We start from the raw sequence: 19,103 nt of genomic DNA, 5'->3' as shown, positions 1-19,103 counted from the left end.
GGGGTGCCCTGCCTCGGTTTCCCCCAAAAAAGGGTGAGTTTAGGGGTACCCTGCCTCAGTTTCCCCCCCAGGGAGAGTGAACGTGGGGTGCCTGGGGTGCCCTGCCTCAGTTTCCCCCCAAAAAGGGTGAGTTTGGGGGTGCCCTGCCTCAGTTTCCCCCAAAAAAGGCTGAGTTTGGGGGTGCCCTGCCTCAGTTTCCCCCCAAAAAAGGCTGAGTTTGGGGGTGCCCGGTGTGCCCTGCCTCAGTTTCCCCCCAAAAAGGGTGAGTTTGGGGGTACCGTGCCTCAGTTTCCCCCCAAAAAGGGTGAGTTTGGGGGTGCCCTGCCTCAGTTTCCCCCCAAAACGGGGAGTTTGGGGTGCCCTCCCTCAGTTTCCCTCCAAAAAGGGTGAGTTTGGGGGTGCCCTGCCTCAGTTTCCCCCCAAAAAAGGCTGAGTTTGGGGGTGCCCGGTGTGCCCTGCCTCAGTTTCCCCCCAAAAAGGGTGAGTTTGGGGGTACCGTGTCTCAGTTTCCCCCCAAAAAGGGTGAGTTTGGGGGTGCCCTGCCTCAGTTTCCCCCCAAAAAGGGTGAGTTTAGGGGTACCCTGCCTCAGTTTCCCCCCCCGGGAGAGTGAACGTGGGGTGCCTGGGGTGCCCTGCCTCAGTTTCCCCCCAAAAAGGGGGAGTTTGGGGGTGCCCTGCCTCAGTTTCCCCCCAAAAAAGAGTGAGTTTGGGGGTGCCTGCCGTGCCCTGCCTTGGTTTCCCCCCAAAAAGGGGGGCGGGTTTGGGGGTGCCTGGGGTGCCCTGCCTCAGTTTCCCCCCAAAAAGGGTGAGTTTGGGGGTGCCCTGCCTCAGTTTCCCCCCAAAAAGGGTGAGTTTAGGGGTACCCTGCCTCAGTTTCCCCCCCAGGGAGAGTGAACGTGGGGTGCCTGGGGTGCCCTGCCTCAGTTTCCCCCCAAAACGGGGAGTTTGGGGGTGCCCTCCCTCAGTTTCCCTCCAAAAAGGGTGAGTTTGGGGGTGCCCTGCTTCAGTTTCCCCCAAAAAAGGCTGAGTTTGGGGGTGCCCTGCCTCAGTTTCCCCCCAAAAAAGGCTGAGTTTGGGGGTGCCCTGCCTCAGTTTCCCCCAAAAAAGGCTGAGTTTGGGGGTGCCCTGCCTCAGTTTCCCCCCAAAAAAGGCTGAGTTTGGGGGTGCCCGGTGTGCCCTGCCTCAGTTTCCCCCCAAAAAAGGTGAGTTTGGGGGTGTCCTGCCTGAGTTTCCCCCCAAAAAGGGTGAGTTTAGGGGTACCCTGCCTCAGTTTCCCCCCCAGGGAGGGTGAATGTGGGGGGTCTGGCGTGCCCTGCCTCAGTTTCCCCCCAAAAAGGGGGAGTTTGGGGGTGCCCTGCCTCAGTTTCCCCCCAAAAAAGAGTGAGTTTGGGGGTGCCTGCCGTGCCCTGCCTCGGTTTCCCCCCCCAGGGGGGCGGGTTTGGGGGTGCCTGGGGTGCCCTGCCTCAGTTTCCCCCCAAAACGGGGAGTTTGGGGGTGCCCTCCCTCAGTTTCCCCCCAAAAAGGGGGAGTTTGGGGGTGCCCTGCCTCAGTTTCCCGCCAAAAAGGGTGAGTTTGGGGGTGCCCTGCCTCAGTTTCCCCCCAAAAAGGGGGAGTTTGGGGGTGCCCGGGGTGCCCTGCCTCAGTTTCCCCACCCGGTGGCCTTCCCCTGCCACCCCAGGCCCACCCCGGGGGTGCCCAGCGCCCCGTGGGGGTCCCTGACACCCCGTGTCCCCCCCAGTGTCCCCCGACGCCCCATCTCCTCCCCAAGTGTCCCCCGATGGCCTGTCCCCACCCTGGGTGTCCCCAGCCCCCCTGTCCCCACCCTGGGGGATGCCCAGCCCCCCGTGTGGGTGCCGGTCACCCCGTCCCCCGGTGTCCCCTCGTCACCTCGTCTTGTCCCCAAGCGTCCCTGACACCCTGTCCCCACCCTGGGGGGATCCCGGTCACCCTGGGTGTCCCCAGCCCCCCTGTCCCCACCCTGGGAGATACCCAGCCCCCCGTGTGGGTGCTGGTCACCCCGTCCCCGCGTGTCCCCTGGTGTCCCCTGGTGTCCCCTGGTGTCCCCAGACACTCTGTCCCCACCCTGCGGTGCCCAGTGTCCTGGGGGAATGCTGGTCACCTTGTCCCCACCCTGGGTGTCCCCAGCCCCCCTGTCCCCACCCCGGGGGATACCCAGCCCCCCGTGTGGGTGCCGGTCAGCCCATCCCCAGGTGTCACCTTGTCCCCTTGTCACCTCCTCTTGTCCCCAAGTGTCCCTGACACCCTGTCCCCACCCCGAGAGATGCCCAACACCCTGGGGGGATCCTGGTCACCCTGGGTGTCCCCAGCCCCCCTGTCCCCACCCCGGGAGATACCCAGCCCCCCGTGTGGGTGCTGGTCACCCCGTCCCCGCGTGTCCCCTGGTGTCCCCTGGTGTCCCCTGGTGTCCCCAGACACTCTGTCCCCACCCTGCGGTGCCCAGTGTCCTGGGGGAATCCTGGTCACCTTGTCCCCACCCTGGGTGTCCCCAGCCCCCCTGTCCCCACCCCGGGGGATACCCAGCCCCCCGTGTGGGTGCTGGTCAGCCCATCCCCAGGTGTCACCTTGTCCCCTTGTCACCTCGTCCCCTTGTCACCTCGTCTTGTCCCCAAGCGTCCCTGACACCCTGTCCCCACCCCGAGAGATGCCCAACACCCTGGGGGGATCCCGGTCACCCTGGGTGTCCCCAGCCCCCCTGTCCCCCCCCAGGGCATGCCCAGCCCCCCGTGTGGGTGCCGGTCACCCCGTCCCCCGGTGTCCCCTCGTCACCTCGTCTTGTCCCCAAGCGTCCCTGACACCCTGTCCCCACCCTGGGGGGATCCCGGTCACCCTGGGTGTCCCCAGCCCCCCTGTCCCCACCCTGGGAGATACCCAGCCCCCCGTGTGGGTGCCGGTCACCCCATCCCCGCGTGTCCCCTGGTGTCCCCTGGTGTCCCCAGACACTCTGTCCCCACCCTGCGGTGCCCAGTGTCCTGGGGGAATGCTGGTCACCTTGTCCCCACCCTGGGTGTCCCCAGCCCCCCTGTCCCCACCCCGGGGGATACCCAGCCCCCCGTGTGGGTGCCGGTCAGCCCATCCCCAGGTGTCACCTTGTCCCCTTGTCACCTCCTCTTGTCCCCAAGCGTCCCTGACACCCTGTCCCCACCCTGCGGTGCCCAGTGTCCTGGGGGAATGCTGGTCACCTTGTCCCCACCCTGGGTGTCCCCAGCCCCCCTGTCCCCACCCCGGGGGATACCCAGCCCCCCGTGTGGGTGCCGGTCAGCCCATCCCCAGGTGTCACCTTGTCCCCTTGTCACCTCCTCTTGTCCCCAAGCGTCCCTGACACCCTGTCCCCACCCCGAGAGATGCCCAACACCCTGGGGGGGATCCCGGTCACCCTGGGTGTCCCCAGCCCCCCTGTCCCCACCCTGGGAGATACCCAGCCCCCCGTGTGGGTGCTGGTCACCCCGTCCCCGCGTGTCCCCTGGTGTCCCCTGGTGTCCCCTGGTGTCCCCAGACACTCTGTCCCCACCCTGCGGTGCCCAGTGTCCTGGGGGAATGCTGGTCACCTTGTCCCCACCCTGGGTGTCCCCAGCCCCCCTGTCCCCACCCCGGGGGATGCCCAGCCCCCCGTGTGGGTGCTGGTCAGCCCATCCCCAGGTGTCACCTTGTCCCCTTGTCACCTCCTCTTGTCCCCTTGTCACCTCCTCTTGTCCCCAAGTGTCCCTGACACCCTGTCCCCACCCCGAGAGATGCCCAACACCCTGGGGGGGCTCCCGGTCACCCTGGGTGTCCCCAGCCCCCCTGTCCCCCCCCAGGGCATGCCCAGCCCCCCGTGTGGGTGCCGGTCACCCCGTCCCCTGGTGTCCCCTTGTCACCTCGTCTTGTCCCCAAGCGTCCCTGACACCCTGTCCCCACCCTGGGAGATACCCAACACCCTGGGGGGATCCCGGTCACCCTGGGTGTCCCCAGCCCCCCTGTCCCCCCCCAGGGCATGCCCAGCCCCCCGTGTGGGTGCCGGTCACCCCGTCCCCAGGTGTCCCCTTGTCACCGCGTCCCCTGACACTGTCCCCTGCCGCTGTCCCCAGAGGAGGTGGAGCTGGAGCTGCGGCTGGCCCGCTTCGAGCAGCTGATGGCCCGGCGCCCGCTGCTGCTCAACAGCGTCCTGCTGCGCCAGAACCCCCACAACGTCCACGAGTGGCACAAGCGGGTGCAGCTCTACCAGGGACGCCCCGAGCAGGTGGGGACGCCGAGGGGACGCGGAGGGGACGCGGGGCGGGGGGGGACACACACACGCCGCACGGGCGCCGGGAGTGGGGGCAGAGAGCGGCTGGGGGACGCCGGGGCGGGGATGGGGGCTGGGAGGTGGGTGACGGGGACGTGGGTGGCGTGGGGACGTCGGGGTGGGGATAGCGGGACATCTGGGGACGTTGGGGTGGGGATAGGGGACACCTGGGGACGTTGGGGTGGGGATAGGGGACATCTGGGGACGTTGGGGTGGGGATAGGGGACACTTGGGGACGTTGGGGTGGAGATAGGGGACACTTGGGGACATTGGGGTGAGGATAGGGGACACCTAGGGACGTTGGGGTGGGGATAGGGGACATCTGGGGACGTTGGGGTGGGCATAGGGGAGACCTGGGGACATTGGGCTGGGGCTAGGGGACATCTGGGGATGTTGGGGTGGGGATAGGGGACATCTGGGGACGTTGGGGTGGGGCTAGGGGACACCTGGGGACGTTGGGGTGGAGATAGGGGACATCTGGGGACATTGGAGTGGGGCTAGGGGACATCTGGGGACGTTGGGGTGGGGCTAGGAGGACATCTGGGGACGTTGGGGTGGGGATAGGGGACACTTGGGGACATTGGGGTGGGGCTAGGGGACACCTGGGGACGTTGGGGTGGGGATAGGGGACATCTGGGGACGTTGGGGTGGGGATAGGGGACACTTGGGGATGTTGGAGTGGGGATAGGAGACATCTGGGGACATTGGAGTGGGGATAGGGGACACCTGGGGACCCTGTGGTGGCTCTCAGGGGACACATGGTGCCACCAGGGTATGTATAGGGGAGACAGAGAGACATTGGGGTGGCTATAGGGGACACGTGGGGACATTGGGGTGGCTATAGGGGACACATGTGGGGACATTGGGGTGGCTCTCAGGGGACACGTGGGGACACCAGGGTGTGTATAGGGGACACAAGGACATTGGGGTGGCTTTAGGGGACATGTGGGGACATTGGGCTGGCTATAGGGGGACACGTGGGGACACCAGGGTGTGTATAGGGGACACGTGGGGACATTGGGGCGGCTATAGGGGACACACATGAGGACACCACGGGGTATATAGGGGGACACGTGGGGACAGCAGGGGAAGTGTTCGGGGACACGTGGGGACACCGGAGCGCGTGTAGGGGAGACGCCCAGGGACATCGGGGTGGGTACAGGGGGACATCGGGGGACGCTTGGGGACATCGGGGCACGTATAAGGGGAACACAGAGGATGCGGGGGGGGGACGGACACTGGAGGGGACATGGGGGGGGACATGGGGACACAGGGGGACAGGGGGACATGGGGGGACATGGGGGGGGACATGGGGACAGGGGGACACGCACCTGGCGTAGCCGCTCCGGGGTAGGTATAGGAGGGACACGTGGGGACGGGGGGGTGCGTATGGGGGGGGGGGGGGGGGTGTGACATGTGGGGGGGTTCGGAGGCGTCCCCGACGTGTCCCCGACGTGTCCCCGCCGTGTCCCCAGATCATCAACACCTACACGGAGGCCGTCCGCACCGTGGACCCCTTCAAGGCGACGGGGCGCCCGCACGGGCTGTGGGTGGCCTTCGCCCGCTTCTACGAGGACAACGGGCAGCTGGACGACGTGAGTGGGGACCCCCCGGTGTCCCCTCCCCCGGGGACACCCCCAAACCCTCGCTGTTTCCTCTGTCCCCCCCAAACCCCGACTGTCCGTGTCCCCCCCCAAACCCTGACGGTCCCTCTGTGTCCCCTCAAACCCCCACTGTCCCCACCATGTCCCCCCCAAGCCCTGACTGTCCCCTGTGTCCCCACAAGCCCTGACTGTCCCCCCATGTCCCCCAGACCCTGACTGTCCCCCTATGTCCCCTCCCAGCCCTGAATGTCCCCTGTGTCCCCCCAGACCCTGACTGTCCCCTGTGTCCCCTCAAACCCTGACTGTCCCCCCCATGTCCCCTCCAAGCCCTGAATGTCCCCTGTGTCCCCTCAGACCCTGACTGTCCCCCCATGTCCCCCCAAACCCTGACTGTCCCCCATGTCCCTCAGACCCTGACTGTCCCCCCCATGTCCCCCCCAAGCCCTGACTGTCCCCTGTGTCCCCACGAACCCTGACTGTCCCCCCATGTCCCCTCAAACCCTGACTGTCCCCGTCATGTCCCTTCCAAGCCCTGACTGTCCCCTGTGTCCCCTCAGACCCTGACTGTCCCTTGTGTCCCCACAAGCCCTGACTGTCCCCCCATGTCCCCCAGACCCTGACTGTCCCCGTCATGTCCCCTCCAAGCCCTGACTGTCCCCTGTGTCCCCACGAACCCTGACTGTCCCCCATGTCCCCTCCAAGCCCTGACTGTCCCCTGTGTCCCCACAAGCCCTGACTGTCCCCTGTGTCCCCCTGGACCCTGACTGCCCTCCATGTCCCCCGTCCCCTGGTGTCCCCTAGACCCTGACTGTCCCCCCCGTGGCCCCCACACTCTGGTTGTCAGCCCCCTGGTGTCCCCCACCCTTTGACTGTCCCCCCCCATGTCCCCCCCAACCCTGACAGCCCCTGGTGTCCCCCAGCTCCTCAATGTCCCTTTGTGTCCCCCAAATCCTCAATGTCCCTTTGTGTCCCCCTGAACCCTGACTGTGCCCTGTGTCCCCAGCCCCTGACTGTCCCCCCACGTCCCACAACCCTCAATGTCCCCTTGTGTCCCCCACTCCCTGGCAGCCCCCCCGGTGTCCCCCAGACCCTGACTGTCCCCCAAACTCTGACAGCCCCTGGTGTCCCCCAAACCCTGACTGTCCCCCCCCATGTCCCCCAAACCCTGACAGCCCCCCCGGTGTCCCCCAGACCCTGACTGTCCCCCCCCCATGTCCCCCAAACCCTGACTGTCCCCTCATGTCCCCCAAACCCTGACTGTCCCCTGGTGTCCCTCCAGTGTCCCCCCAGACCCTGACTGTCCCCTCCGCTGTCCCCCAGACCCTGACTGTCCCCCCCAAACCCTGACAGCCCCCCCATATCCCCCAGACCCTGACTGTCCCCTCCGCTCTCCCCCACACCCTGACAGCCCCTGGTGCTCCTCAACCCCTGCCTGTCCCCTCCGCGTCCCTCAGACTCTCATTGTCCCCCCCCGGTGTCCCCCCCACCCCCTGACTGTCCCCTCTGTCCCCAGGCCCGCACCATCCTGACCAAGGCCACCCGCGTCCGCTTCCGGCAGGTGGAGGACCTGGCCGCCGTCTGGTGCGAGTTCGGGGAGATGGAGCTGCGCCACGAGAACTACGACGAGGCCCTGCGCATCCTGCGGGTCCGCAGCACCCCCGGGACCCCCCCCCGCACCCCCGGGTCCCCCACAGCACCCCCAGGCCCCCTGCTGCACCCCCGGCCCCCCCGCTGCAGGGGAGGGGGGCAAGGGGGAGGAGGGCGCAGCTGCACCCCGGGCCCCCCCGCCGCACCCCTGGGCCCTCCGCAGCACCCCTGGGTCCCCCCCCGCACCCCCGGGTCCCCCCCTGCACCCCCGGGTCCCCCACAGCACCCCCAGGCCCCCTGCCGCACCCCCGGGCCCCCCGCTGCAGGGGAGGGGGGCAAGGGGGGAGGAGGGCGCAGCCGCACCCCGGGTCCCCCCGCAGCATCCCCGGGTCCCCCCCCTGCACCCCCGGGCCCCCCCTGCACCCCCGGGCCCCCCCCCGCACCCCCGGGTCCCCCCCTGCACCCCCAGGCCCCCTGCTGCACCCCCGGCCCCCCCGCTGCAGGGGAGGGGGGCAAGGGGGAGGAGGGCGCAGCCGCACCCCTGGGCCCTCCGCAGCACCCCTGGGGCCCCCCCCCGCACCCCCAGGCCCCCCCCGCACCCCCGGGCCCCCCCCCGCACCCCCGGGTCCCCCACAGCACCCCCAGGCCCCCTGCCGCACCCCCGGGCCCCCCGCTGCAGGGGAGGGGGGCAAGGGGGAGGAGGGCGCAGCCGCACCCCGGGCCCCCCCGCCGCACCCCCGGGCCCTCTGCAGCACCCCTGGGTCCCCCCCCCGCACCCCCAGGCCCCCCCCGCACCCCCGGGCCCTCCGCAGCACCCCCAGGACCCCCCCCGCACCCCCGGGTCCCCCACAGCACCCCCAGGCCCCCTGCCGCACCCCCGGGCCCCCCGCTGCAGGGGAGGGGGGCAAGGGGGAGGAGGGCGCAGCCGCACCCCGGGTCCCCCCGCAGCACCCCCGGGTCCCCCCACAGCACCCCCGGGCCCCCCCCGCACCCCCAGGCCCTCCCCACACCCCCGGGTCCCCCGCAGCACCCCCGGGCCCCCTGCCGCACCCCCAGGCCCCCCCCGCACCCCTGGTTCCCCCCGCAGCACCCCTGGGTCCCCCCCCGCACCCCCGGGCCCCCCGCCGCACCCCCAGGCCCCCCCCACACCCCCGGGCCCCCCACCGCACCCCCAGGCCCCCCACTGCACACCTGGGCCCCCCGCAGCACCCCCGGGTCCCTCCCCCCACAGCACCCCCAGGCCCCCCACAGCACCCCCGGGTCCCCCTGCTTCACCCCGGGTCCCCCGCAGCACCCCTGGGCCCCCCCCCCCGCACCCCCGGGCCCCCCGCTGCAGGGGAGGGGGGCGCAGCTGCATCCCTGGGGGGTGCGGGGGGACACGGGGGGGACAGTGGGGGTTTGAGGGGACACAAAGGGACCGTCAGGCTTTGGGGGGGACACGGACAGTCAGGGTTTGGGGGGGACACAGGAAACAGCGAGGGTTTTGGGGTGTCCCCAGCGGGAGGGGACAACGGGGGGTCCCCCCGCCGCCCCCCGCCCCCCCCTAAAGAGCCGCCTGCATCCCGTAACGGGGGTGCCTGGGTTCCGTAATCCTCCTTGGGGAGGGTGAAAAGGGAGAGGGGGGCAGCTGGCTGCTCCGTTGCGGGGGGGCTACGGGGACAGCGGGGACGCTGGTGACACCCCTCCTCGGGCGCGTGTGTCCCCCCCCTGTCCCCCCCCCCAGAAAGCCACGGCGCTGCCCGCCAAGAGGGCCGAGTACTTCGACTCCACGGAGCCCGTCCAGAACCGCCTCTACAAATCCCTCAAGGTCTGGTCCATGCTGGCCGACCTGGAGGAGAGCCTGGGCACCTTCCAGGTGGGTGACCCCCCCCCGCACCCCCCCCCCCCGCGCCCCCTCGGGGTCCCCAGAGCCGCTGCGGGGTCCCTCCCTGCACCCCTCCGCTTCTGGGGTGCCCCCTTTGTCTACCCCGACGTCCTCGCCCGTCTTCTGCGGGTGCCCCCTTGGCCTCCCCGCCCCTCCCGCCACCGCTGGGTGCCCCCCACCGCCCTGTCCCTGTTTGACCCCCCCCCCCCGTCCCCCCCCCTTGTTGTGGGTGCCCCCGTGACCCACGTCCCTCCCTTGGCACTCCCCTGGCCCCGCCGGGTGCCCCCCATTTCCACTGGGTACCCCCGTGCACCCCATACCTTCTTGGGCTGCCCGCCTGTCCTCTCTGGGTGCCCCCCAATCCCTCTGGGTGCCCCCCAATCCCTCTGGGTGCCCCCGTGCCCCCCTTTCACCCCAGCACCCCTCATCATCTCTGGGTGCTCCCCAAAGCCTCCGGGTATCCCCCTGCCCCCCCCTGGTACCCCCCGTATCCCCTCTGGGTGCCCCCTTGGCACCCCTGTGTCCCCTCTGGGGGCACCCATTGCCTTTGGGTGCCCCCTTAGCACCCTCATGTCCCTCCTGGGTGCCCCCACGTCCCCCTTGGCACCCCCGTGTCCCCTTTGGGTGTCCCCATCACCTTTGGGTGCTCATTTGGCACCACTTTGTCCCCTGGGGGTGCCCCCAGCCCCTTCCCCCCCCCCTCCCTTGGCACCCCGCTGTCTCTGGGGGGTGCCCCCGCGCACCCCATATCCTCTTGAGGTGCCCCCCCCATCCCCTCTGGGTGCCCCACACCTTCTTGGGTTCCTTTGGCACCCCCGTGTCCCCCCTGGGTGCCCCCCAATCCCTCTGGGTGCCCCCACGCCCCCCCTGGTACCCCCCGTATCCCCTCTGGGTGCCCCCATGCCCCCCCTTGGCACCCCTGTGTCCCCTCTGGGGGCACCCATTGCCTTTGGGTGCCCCCTTAGCACCCTCATGTCCCTTCTGGGTGCCCCCACGTCCCCCTTGGCCACCCCCGTGTCCCCTCTGGGTGCCCCCACCCTACCTGTGCCCTCCGCACCTTTTGGCCTCTCTTGACGCCCCCCCGTCCCCTGTGGGTGCTGCCATTGTCTTTGGGTGTCCCCTTGGCACCTTCGTGTCCCCTCCGGGTACCCCTACATCCCCTCTGGGTGCCCCCATCGCCTTTGGGTGCCCCCCCTGCCGCCCCCACGTCCTTTCTGGGCGCACACGCGTCCCTCTCGACACCCCCGTGTCCCCCTCGGGACGCCCCCATCCCCTCCCCGTGCCCCCCTCCCCTTCCCCCACCCCCCCCCTTGGCACCCCGCTGTCCCCGGGGGGTGCGGGGTGACGGGTGCTGACCCCCCCGTGTCCCCCCAGTCCACCAAGGCGGTGTACGACCGCATCCTGGACCTGCGCATCGCCACCCCCCAGATCGTCATCAACTACGGCCTCTTCCTGGAGGAGCACGGCTACTTCGAGGAGAGCTTCAAGGTGGGCGCCCCGCCGCACCCCGGCAGCGGGGAGGGTGCTGGGGACACCCCGGGGACGCCCTGCGGCTGGGGAGGGTGCTGGGGACACCCCTGGGGACACCCTGCGGATGGGGAGGGTGTCGGGGACACCGCAGGGACCCTGTGGCCAGGGTCACCGTGGGGAGGGTGTTAGGGACACCCTGGGGAAACCCCACAGCTGGGGAGGGTGCTGGGGACACCCCCGGGGACATCCGGTGGCCAAGGAGAGGGTGTCGGGGAGATCGTGGGGAGGGTGCTGGGGACACCCCCGGGGACCCTGCGGCTGGGGAGGGTGCTGGGGACACCCCGGGGACATCCCGTGGCCAAGGAGAGGGTGTCGGGGAGATCGTGGGGAGGGTGTTGGGGACACCGCAGGGACCCTGTGGCCAGGGAGGGGGTCAGGGTCACCGTGGGGAGGGTGCCAGCGACGGCAGGGGTGGCAGCAGCGGTGACAGCAGTGGCAGGAGTTGCAGTAGGGTGGCAGCAGCGGTGACAGCAGTGGTAGGGTGGCGGCAGGGGTGGTGGCAGCGGCGGCGGGGTGGTGGCAGCAGCGGTGACAGCAGCGACAGGAGTCGCAGTAGGGTGGTGGCAGCAGTGGCGGCAGCAGTGGCAGGGGTGGCGGCAGCGGTGACAGCAGTGGTAGGGTGGTGGCAGCAGCGGCGGGGTGGTGGCAGCGGTGACAGCAGTGGCAGGGGTGGCAGCAGTGGTGACAGCAGCGGTAGGGTGGCGGCAGCGGTGGTGGCAGGGGTGGTGGCAGCAGTGGCAGGGGTGGCGGCAGCGGTGACAGCAGCGGTAGGGTGGCGGCAGGGGTGGTGGCAGCGGTGGCGGGGGTGGCGGCAGCGGTGACAGCAGTGGCAGGGGTGGCGGCAGCGGTGACAGCAGCGGTAGGGTGGTGGCAGGGGTGGTGGCAGCGACGGCGGGGGTGGCAGCAGCGGTGACAGCAGCGGTAGGGTGGTGGCAGTGGCGCGGGGGTGGCGGCAGCGGTGACAGCAGCGGTGACAGCAGTGGCAGGGGTGGTGGCAGCGGTGGCGGGGGTGGCGGCAGCGGTGACAGCAGTGGCAGGGTGGTGGCAGGGGTGGTGACAGCAGTGGTAGGGTGGCAGCAGCGGTGACAGCAGCGGTAGGGTGGCGGCAGGGGTGGTGGCAGCGACAGCGGGGGTGGCGGCAGCGGTGACAGCAGTGGCAGGGGTGGCGGCAGCGGCGGCGGGGGTGGCGGCAGCGGTGACAGCAGTGGCAGGGGTGGCGGCAGCGGCGGCGGGGGTGGCGGCAGCGGTGACAGCAGTGGTAGGGTGGTGGCAGCAGCGGCGGGGGTGGCGGCAGCGGTGACAGCAGTGGTAGGGTGGTGGCAGCAGCGGCGGGGGTGGCGGCAGCGGTGACAGCAGCGGTAGGGTGGCGGCAGGGGTGGCGGCAGCGGTGACAGCAGTGCCACCGCGGCTGCCCGCAGGCCTACGAGCGGGGCATCGCGCTCTTCCGCTGGCCCAACGTGGCGGACATCTGGCACACCTACCTCAGCAAGTTCGTCGCCCGCTACGGCGGGCGCAAGCTGGAGCGGGCGCGGGACCTCTTCGAGCAGGCGCTGGACGGCTGCCCCCCCAAATACGCCAAGAGTACGGGCACGGGGGGCACGGGGGGCACGGGGGGGGTGGCAGCGGGGTGGGCGCGGGGCGCGGGGGGGGGGGTGTTTGGGGTGGGTGCCCGGGGGTGAGCGCCCAGCTGCCCACCGCGCCCTAAGTGCTCCCCTGGGTGGGTGTTGGGGCCCCCGGCACCCCTCTGGGTGTGCATTGGGGCACCCAGCACCCTTGGGCCCCCTCCCCGGGCATCCACTGGGGCACCCAGCACCCCTGGGCACCCCCTTGGGTGTATATTGGGGCACCCAGTGCCCCTGTGCATGCACTGGGGCCCCCAGCACCCCTGGGCACCCCCCATAGCATCTACTGGGTCCCCCAGCACCCCTGGGTGTTGCATCAGGGCACCCAGCACCCCTGGGTACCCCCTTGGGTGTACATTGGGGCACCCAGCACCCCTGGGCCCCCCCTGGGTACCTATTGGGGCACCCAGCACCCCTGAGCCCCCCCCAAGCATCTACTGGGTCCTCCAGCACCCCTGGGTGTGCACTGGGGCACCCAGCACCCCTGGGCCCCCCCTGGGTACCTATTGGGGCACCCAGCACCCCTGGGTGTTGCATCGGAGCACCCAGCACCCCTGGGCACCCCCCCGGGCATCCATGGGTGCACCCAGCACCCCTGGGCACCCCCCATAGCATCTACTGGGTCCCCCAGCACCCCTGGGTGTTGCATCGGGGCCCCCAGCACCCCTGGGTACCCCCTTGGGTGTACATTGGGGCACCCAGCACCCCTGGGCCCCCCCTGGGTACCTATTGGGGCACCCAGCACCCCTGGGTGTTGCATCGGGGCACCCAGCACCCCTGGGCCCCCCCTGGGTACCTATTGGGGCACCCAGCACCCCTGGGTGTTGCATCGGGGCACCCAGCACCCCTGGGCCCCCCCTGGGTACCTATTGGGGCACCCAGCACCCCTGGGTGTTGCATCGGAGCACCCAGCACCCCTGAACACCCCCCCCCCCGCGCATATGTTGGGGGCCGCCAGCACCCTTGGGTGCCCCCCCAGGTGCGTTTCGGTGCCCCTACCACCCTTGTCCCCCCCCGCCCCGGCCACCCATCAGGCCCCCCAGCCCTCCTCGTTCCCCACCCTGGGCACCCATCAGGTCATTCCCTCCCACCCCCCCCGAACCCCACCTCGGGGCGCGCCGGCAGCACCCCGCGGCGGGCGCGGGCGCTGACGGGTGCTGCCGGGCGCCCGCAGCCATCTACCTGCTGTACGCCAAGCTGGAGGAGGAGTTCGGGCTGGCGCGGCACGCCATGGGGGTGTACGAGCGCGCCACCCGCGCCGTCCTGCCCGCCCAGCAGCACGAGATGTTCAACATCTACATCAAGCGGGCGGCCGAGCTCTACGGCGTCACCCACACCCGCCCCATCTACCAGAAGGCCATCGAGGTGGGGGACCGGGGGACCGGGGTGGGGACGGGGGGGGACACGGGGAGCCGGGGGTGTGGGGACGATGTGCGGGCAGGGAGCTGGGGACGGCGAGTGGGGGGGGGGGGGGGTGATGGGAGCCACATGGGCGCGGGGGCGAGGGGACAGGGTGGGGGCACGGGGACCAGGGGACAGTGGCGGGGCATGGAGGCGAGGGGGGTGCCACATGGGCACGGGGACAAGGGGACAGGGTGGGGGCACAGGGACGAGGGGGTGCCACATGGGCACAGGGACAGGGGGACAGTGTGTGGGCACGGGGACAAGGGGACAGGGTGGGGGCACGGGGACGAGGGGGTGCCACATGGGCACAGGGACAGGGGGACAGTGTGTGGGCACGGGGACGAGGGGGTGCCACATGGGCACGGGGATGAGGGGACAGGGTGGGGCCACGGGGACAAGGGGACAGGGTGGGGGCACGGGGACGAGGGGGTGCCACATGGGCACGGGGACAGGGGGACAGTGTGTGGGCACGGGGACAAGGGGGTGCCACATGGGCACGGGGACAAGGGGACAGGGTGGGGGCATGGGGACAAGGGGACAGTGTGGGGGCACGGGGACGAGGGGGTGCCACATGGGCACGGGGATGAGGGGACAGGGTGGGGGCACGGGGACAGGGGGACAGTGTGGGGGCATGGGGACAAGGGGACAGTGGGGGGGCATGGAGGCGAGGGGGGTGCCACATGGGCATGGGGACAAGGGGACAGTGTGGGGGCACGGGGACGAGGGGACAGTGTGGGGGCACGGGGACAAGGGGGTGCCACATGGGCATGGGGACGAGGGGACAGCGTGGGGGCACGGGGACGAGGGGACAGTGGGTGGGCATGGGGACAGGGGGACACCACATGGGCACGGGGGCGAGGGGACACCACATGGGGGGGGGGGGGGCGCTGACTTGGTGTCTGCTGGGCGATGTCCCCCCATGGGTGCCGACGTCCCCCGTGGGTGCTGACGTCCTCCTGGGGTTGTTGACATCATCCCCTGGGATGCTGACGTCTCCCATGGGTGCTGATGTCTCCCATGGGTGCTGACGTCCCCCGCGGGTGCTGACGTCCTCCTGGGGTTGTTGACATCATCCCCTGGGATGCTGACGTCTCCCATGGGTGCTGATGTCTCCCATGGGTGCTGACGTCCCCCGTGGGTGCTGACGTCCTCCTGGGGTTGTTGACATCATCCCCTGGGATGCTGACGTCTCCCATGGGTGCTGACGTCTCCCATGGGTGCTGACGTCCTCCTGGGGTTGTTGACATCATCCCCTGGGATGCTGACGTCTCCCATGGGTGCTGACGTCTCCCGCGGGTGCTGACGTCCTCCTGGGGTTGTTGACATCATCCCATGGGATGCTGACGTCTCCCATGGGTGCTGACGTCTCCCATGGGTGCTGACGTCTCCCATGGGTGCCGACGTCCCCCGTGGGTGCTGACGTCCTCCTGGGGTTGTTGACATCATCCCCTGGGATGCTGACGTCTCCCATGGGTGCTGATGTCTCCCATGGGTGCTGACGTCCCCCGTGGGTGCTGACGTCCTCCTGGGGTTGTTGACATCATCCCCTGGGATGCTGACGTCTCCCATGGGTGCTGACGTCTCCCATGGGTGCTGACGTCCCCCGCGGGTGCTGACGTCCTCCTGGGGTTGTTGACATCATCCCCTGGGATGCTGACGTCTCCCATGGGTGCTGACGTCTCCCGCGGGTGCTGACGTCCTCCTGGGGTTGTTGACATCATCCCATGGGATGCTGACGTCTCCCATGGGTGCTGACGTCTCCCATGGGTGCTGATGTCTCCCATGGGTGCTGACGTCTGCCATGGGTGCTGATGTCCCCCGCGGGTGCTGACGTCCTCCTGGGGTTGTTGACATCATCCCATGGGATGCTGACGTCCCCCATGGGTGCTGACGTCCCCCATGGGTGCTGACGTCCCCTGCGGGTGCCGATGTTTCCCATGGGTGCTGACGTCCTCCTGGGGTTGTTGACATCATCCCCTGGGATGCTGACGTCCCCTGCGGGTGCTGACATCTCCCATGGGTGCTGACGTCCTCCTGGGGTTGTTGACATCATCCCCTGGGATGCTGACGTCTCCCATGGGTGCTGACGTCTCCCATGGGTGCTGATGTCTCCCATGGGTGCTGACGTCCCCCGTGGGTGCTGACGTCCTCCTGGGGTTGTTGACATCATCCCCTGGGATGCTGACGTCTCCCATGGGTGCTGACGTCTCCCATGGGTGCTGACGTCCCCCGCGGGTGCTGACGTCCTCCTGGGGTTGTTGACATCATCCCCTGGGATGCTGACGTCTCCCATGGGTGCTGACGTCTCCCATGGGTGCTGACGTCCCCCGCGGGTGCTGACGTCCTCCTGGGGTTGTTGACATCATCCCATGGGATGCTGACGTCTCCCATGGGTGCTGACGTCTCCCATGGGTGCTGATGTCTCCCATGGGTGCTGACGTCTCCCATGGGTGCTGACGTCCCCCGCGGGTGCTGACGTCCTCCTGGGGTTGTTGACATCATCCCCTGGGATGCTGACGTCTCCCATGGGTGCTGACGTCTCCCATGGGTGCTGACGTCCCCCGCGGTTGCTGACGTCCTCCTGGGGTTGTTGACATCATCCCATGGGATGCTGACGTCTCCCATGGGTGCTGACGTCTCCCATGGGTGCTGATGTCTCCCATGGGTGCTGACGTCTCCCATGGGTGCTGACGTCCCCCGCGGGTGCTGACGTCCTCCTGGGGTTGTTGACATCATCCCCTGGGATGCTGACGTCTCCCATGGGTGCTGACGTCTCCCATGGGTGCTGACGTCCCCCGTGGGTTCTGACGTCCTCCTGGGGTTGTTGACATCATCCCCCGGGATGCTGACGTCTCCCATGGGTGCTGACGTCTGCCATGGGTGCTGACGTCCCCCACGGGTGCTGACGTCCCCCGCGGGTGCCGGGCAGGTGCTGGGTGACGACGCGGCGCGGGAGCTCTGCCTGCGCTTCGCCGACATGGAGTGCAAGCTGGGGGAGGTGGACCGGGCGCGCGCCATCTACACCTACTGCTCCCAGATCTGCGACCCCCGCGTGAGCCCGGGGGCACCCGGGGTGGGGGACCCGGGGCGGGGGGCACCCTTGGGGGCAGGGTGGTCCCTGGGGAGGTGGGGGGGCACCCAACACAGCAGGGTGGTACCCAGGGGACAGGCAGGGTGGCCCCAGGGCCACGTGGGTGCCACGTGCCAGGGGTGTCCCCAGTGCCAGCGATGTCCCCAGGGCCACGTGGGTGCCCAGTGCCAGCGATGTCCCCAGCGCCAGGGATGTCCCCAGGGCCACATGGGTGCCACGTGCCAGGGATGTCCGCACTGCCACATGGGTGCCCAGGGCCAGCGATGTCCCCAGGGCCACATGGGTGCCACGTGCCAGGGATGTCCCCAGCGCCAGGGATGTCCCCAGGGCCACATGGGTGCCCAGGGCCAGGGCTGTCCCCAAGGCCATATGGGTGCCACGTGCCAGGGATGTCCCCAGCGCCAGGGGTGTCCCCACTGCCACATGGGTGCCCAGTGCCAGGGATGTCCCCAGTGCCAGCGATGTCCCCAGGGCCACATGGGTGTCCTGTGCCAGTCATGTCCCCAGCGCCAGGGCTGTCCCCAGGGCCACATGGGTCCCCAGTGCCAGGGCTGTCCCCACTGCCATGTGCGTCCCCAGGGCCAGGGCTGTCCCCAGGGCCACGTGGGTGCCCTGATGCCAGGGCTGTCCCCTGGGCCAGCGATGTCCCCAGGGCTACATGGGTGCCACATGCCAGGGATGTCCCCAGGGCCAGGGATGTCCCCAGGGCCACATGGGTGCCCAGGACCAGTGATGTCCCCAAGGCCATATGGGTGCCACATGCCAGGGATGTCCCCAGTGCCAGCGATGTCCCCAGGGCCACATGGGTGCCCTGTGCCAGCGATGTCCCCAGCTCTATGGAGTGCACCCAGTGCAAGGGATGTCCCCAGGGGCCACATGGGTGCCATGTGCCAGGGCTGTCCCCAGCACCAGGGCTGTCCCCAGGGCCACGTGGGTGCCCAGGGCCAGGGCTGTCCCCAGGGCCACATGGGTCCCCAGCGCCAGTCATGTCCCCAGTGCCAGGGATGTCCCCACTGCCACATGGGTCCCCAGTGCCAGAGGGGTCCCCAGGGCCACATGGGTGCGTGTGCCAGCACTGTCTCCAGTGTGAGGGCTGTCCCCAAGGCCACATGGGTCCCCAGCGCCAGCGATGTCCCCAGCGCCAGGGATGTCCCCAAGGCCACATGGGTCCCCAGTGCCAGGGATGTCCCCAGCGCCAGGGCTGTCCCCAAGGCCACATGGGTCCCCAGCGCCAGGGATGTCCCCAGCGCCAGGGCTGTCCCCAAGGCCACATGGGTCCCCGGCGCCAGGGATGTCCCCAGCGCCAGGGCTGTCCCCAAGGCCACATGGGTCCCCAGCGCCAGCGATGTCCCCAGCGCCAGGGATGTCCCCAGGGCCACATGGGTCCCCAGCGCCAGGGATGTCCCCAGCGCCAGGGCTGTCCCCAAGGCCACATGGGTCCCCAGTGCCAGGGATGTCCCCAGCGCCAGGGCTGTCCCCAAGGCCACATGGGTCCCCAGCGCCAGCAATGTCCCCAGCGCCAGGGCTGTCCCCAAGGCCACATGGGTCCCCAGCGCCAGCGATGTCCCCAGCGCCAGGGATGTCCCCAGGGCCACATGGGTCCCCAGCGCCAGGGATGTCCCCAGCGCCAGGGCTGTCCCCAAGGCCACATGGGTCCCCAGTGCCAGGGATGTCCCCAGCGCCAGGGCTGTCCCCAAGGCCACATGGGTCCCCAGCACCAGGGATGTCCCCAGCGCCAGGGCTGTCCCCAAGGCCACATGGGTCCCCAGCACCAGGGCTGTCCCCAAGGCCACATGGGTCCCCAGTGCCAGCGATGTCCCCAGCGCCAGGGCTGTCCCCAAGGCCACATGGGTCCCCAGTGCCAGGGATGTCCCCAGGGCCACGTGGGTGCCCTGATGCCAGGGCTGTCCCCAGGGCCAGGGCTGTCCCCCCTCACCGTGTCCCCCCGTGTCCCCCCCCCCCCCCCCCCCAGATCACGGGCACCTTCTGGCAGACCTGGAAGGACTTTGAGATCCGCCACGGCAACGAGGACACGATCCGGGAGATGCTGCGCATCAAGCGCAGCGTCCAGGCCACCTACAACACCCAGGTCAACTTCATGGCCTCCCAGATGCTCAAG

At 69.9% G+C, this 19,103-nt stretch overlaps 1 protein-coding gene across 1 annotated transcript in view; it reads left to right on the top strand.

Annotated features, from left to right (window-relative positions):
- Window positions 1-19,100, top strand: part of XAB2 (XPA binding protein 2) — a gene marked incomplete at its 3' end in the record, with an annotated part of 30,757 nt that extends 11,657 nt beyond the window's left edge. The window contains exons 6-14 of the mRNA XM_075489636.1: window positions 4,086-4,237; window positions 5,758-5,877; window positions 7,400-7,531; window positions 9,197-9,328; window positions 10,712-10,825; window positions 12,286-12,448; window positions 13,664-13,854; window positions 16,823-16,945; window positions 18,957-19,100. Of these exons, the coding sequence (XP_075345751.1) occupies window positions 4,086-4,237; window positions 5,758-5,877; window positions 7,400-7,531; window positions 9,197-9,328; window positions 10,712-10,825; window positions 12,286-12,448; window positions 13,664-13,854; window positions 16,823-16,945; window positions 18,957-19,100 (1,271 nt within the window). The remainder of the gene's footprint in view (window positions 1-4,085; window positions 4,238-5,757; window positions 5,878-7,399; window positions 7,532-9,196; window positions 9,329-10,711; window positions 10,826-12,285; window positions 12,449-13,663; window positions 13,855-16,822; window positions 16,946-18,956) is intronic.
- Between the last annotated feature and the right edge of the window lie 3 nt (window positions 19,101-19,103).

This window comes from Mycteria americana, unplaced genomic scaffold (assembly GCF_035582795.1).
Source record: "Mycteria americana isolate JAX WOST 10 ecotype Jacksonville Zoo and Gardens unplaced genomic scaffold, USCA_MyAme_1.0 Scaffold_243, whole genome shotgun sequence".
In the NCBI taxonomy this organism is placed as follows: domain Eukaryota; kingdom Metazoa; phylum Chordata; class Aves; order Ciconiiformes; family Ciconiidae; genus Mycteria; species Mycteria americana.
This window is presented reverse-complemented; position numbering and strand designations above follow the sequence as displayed.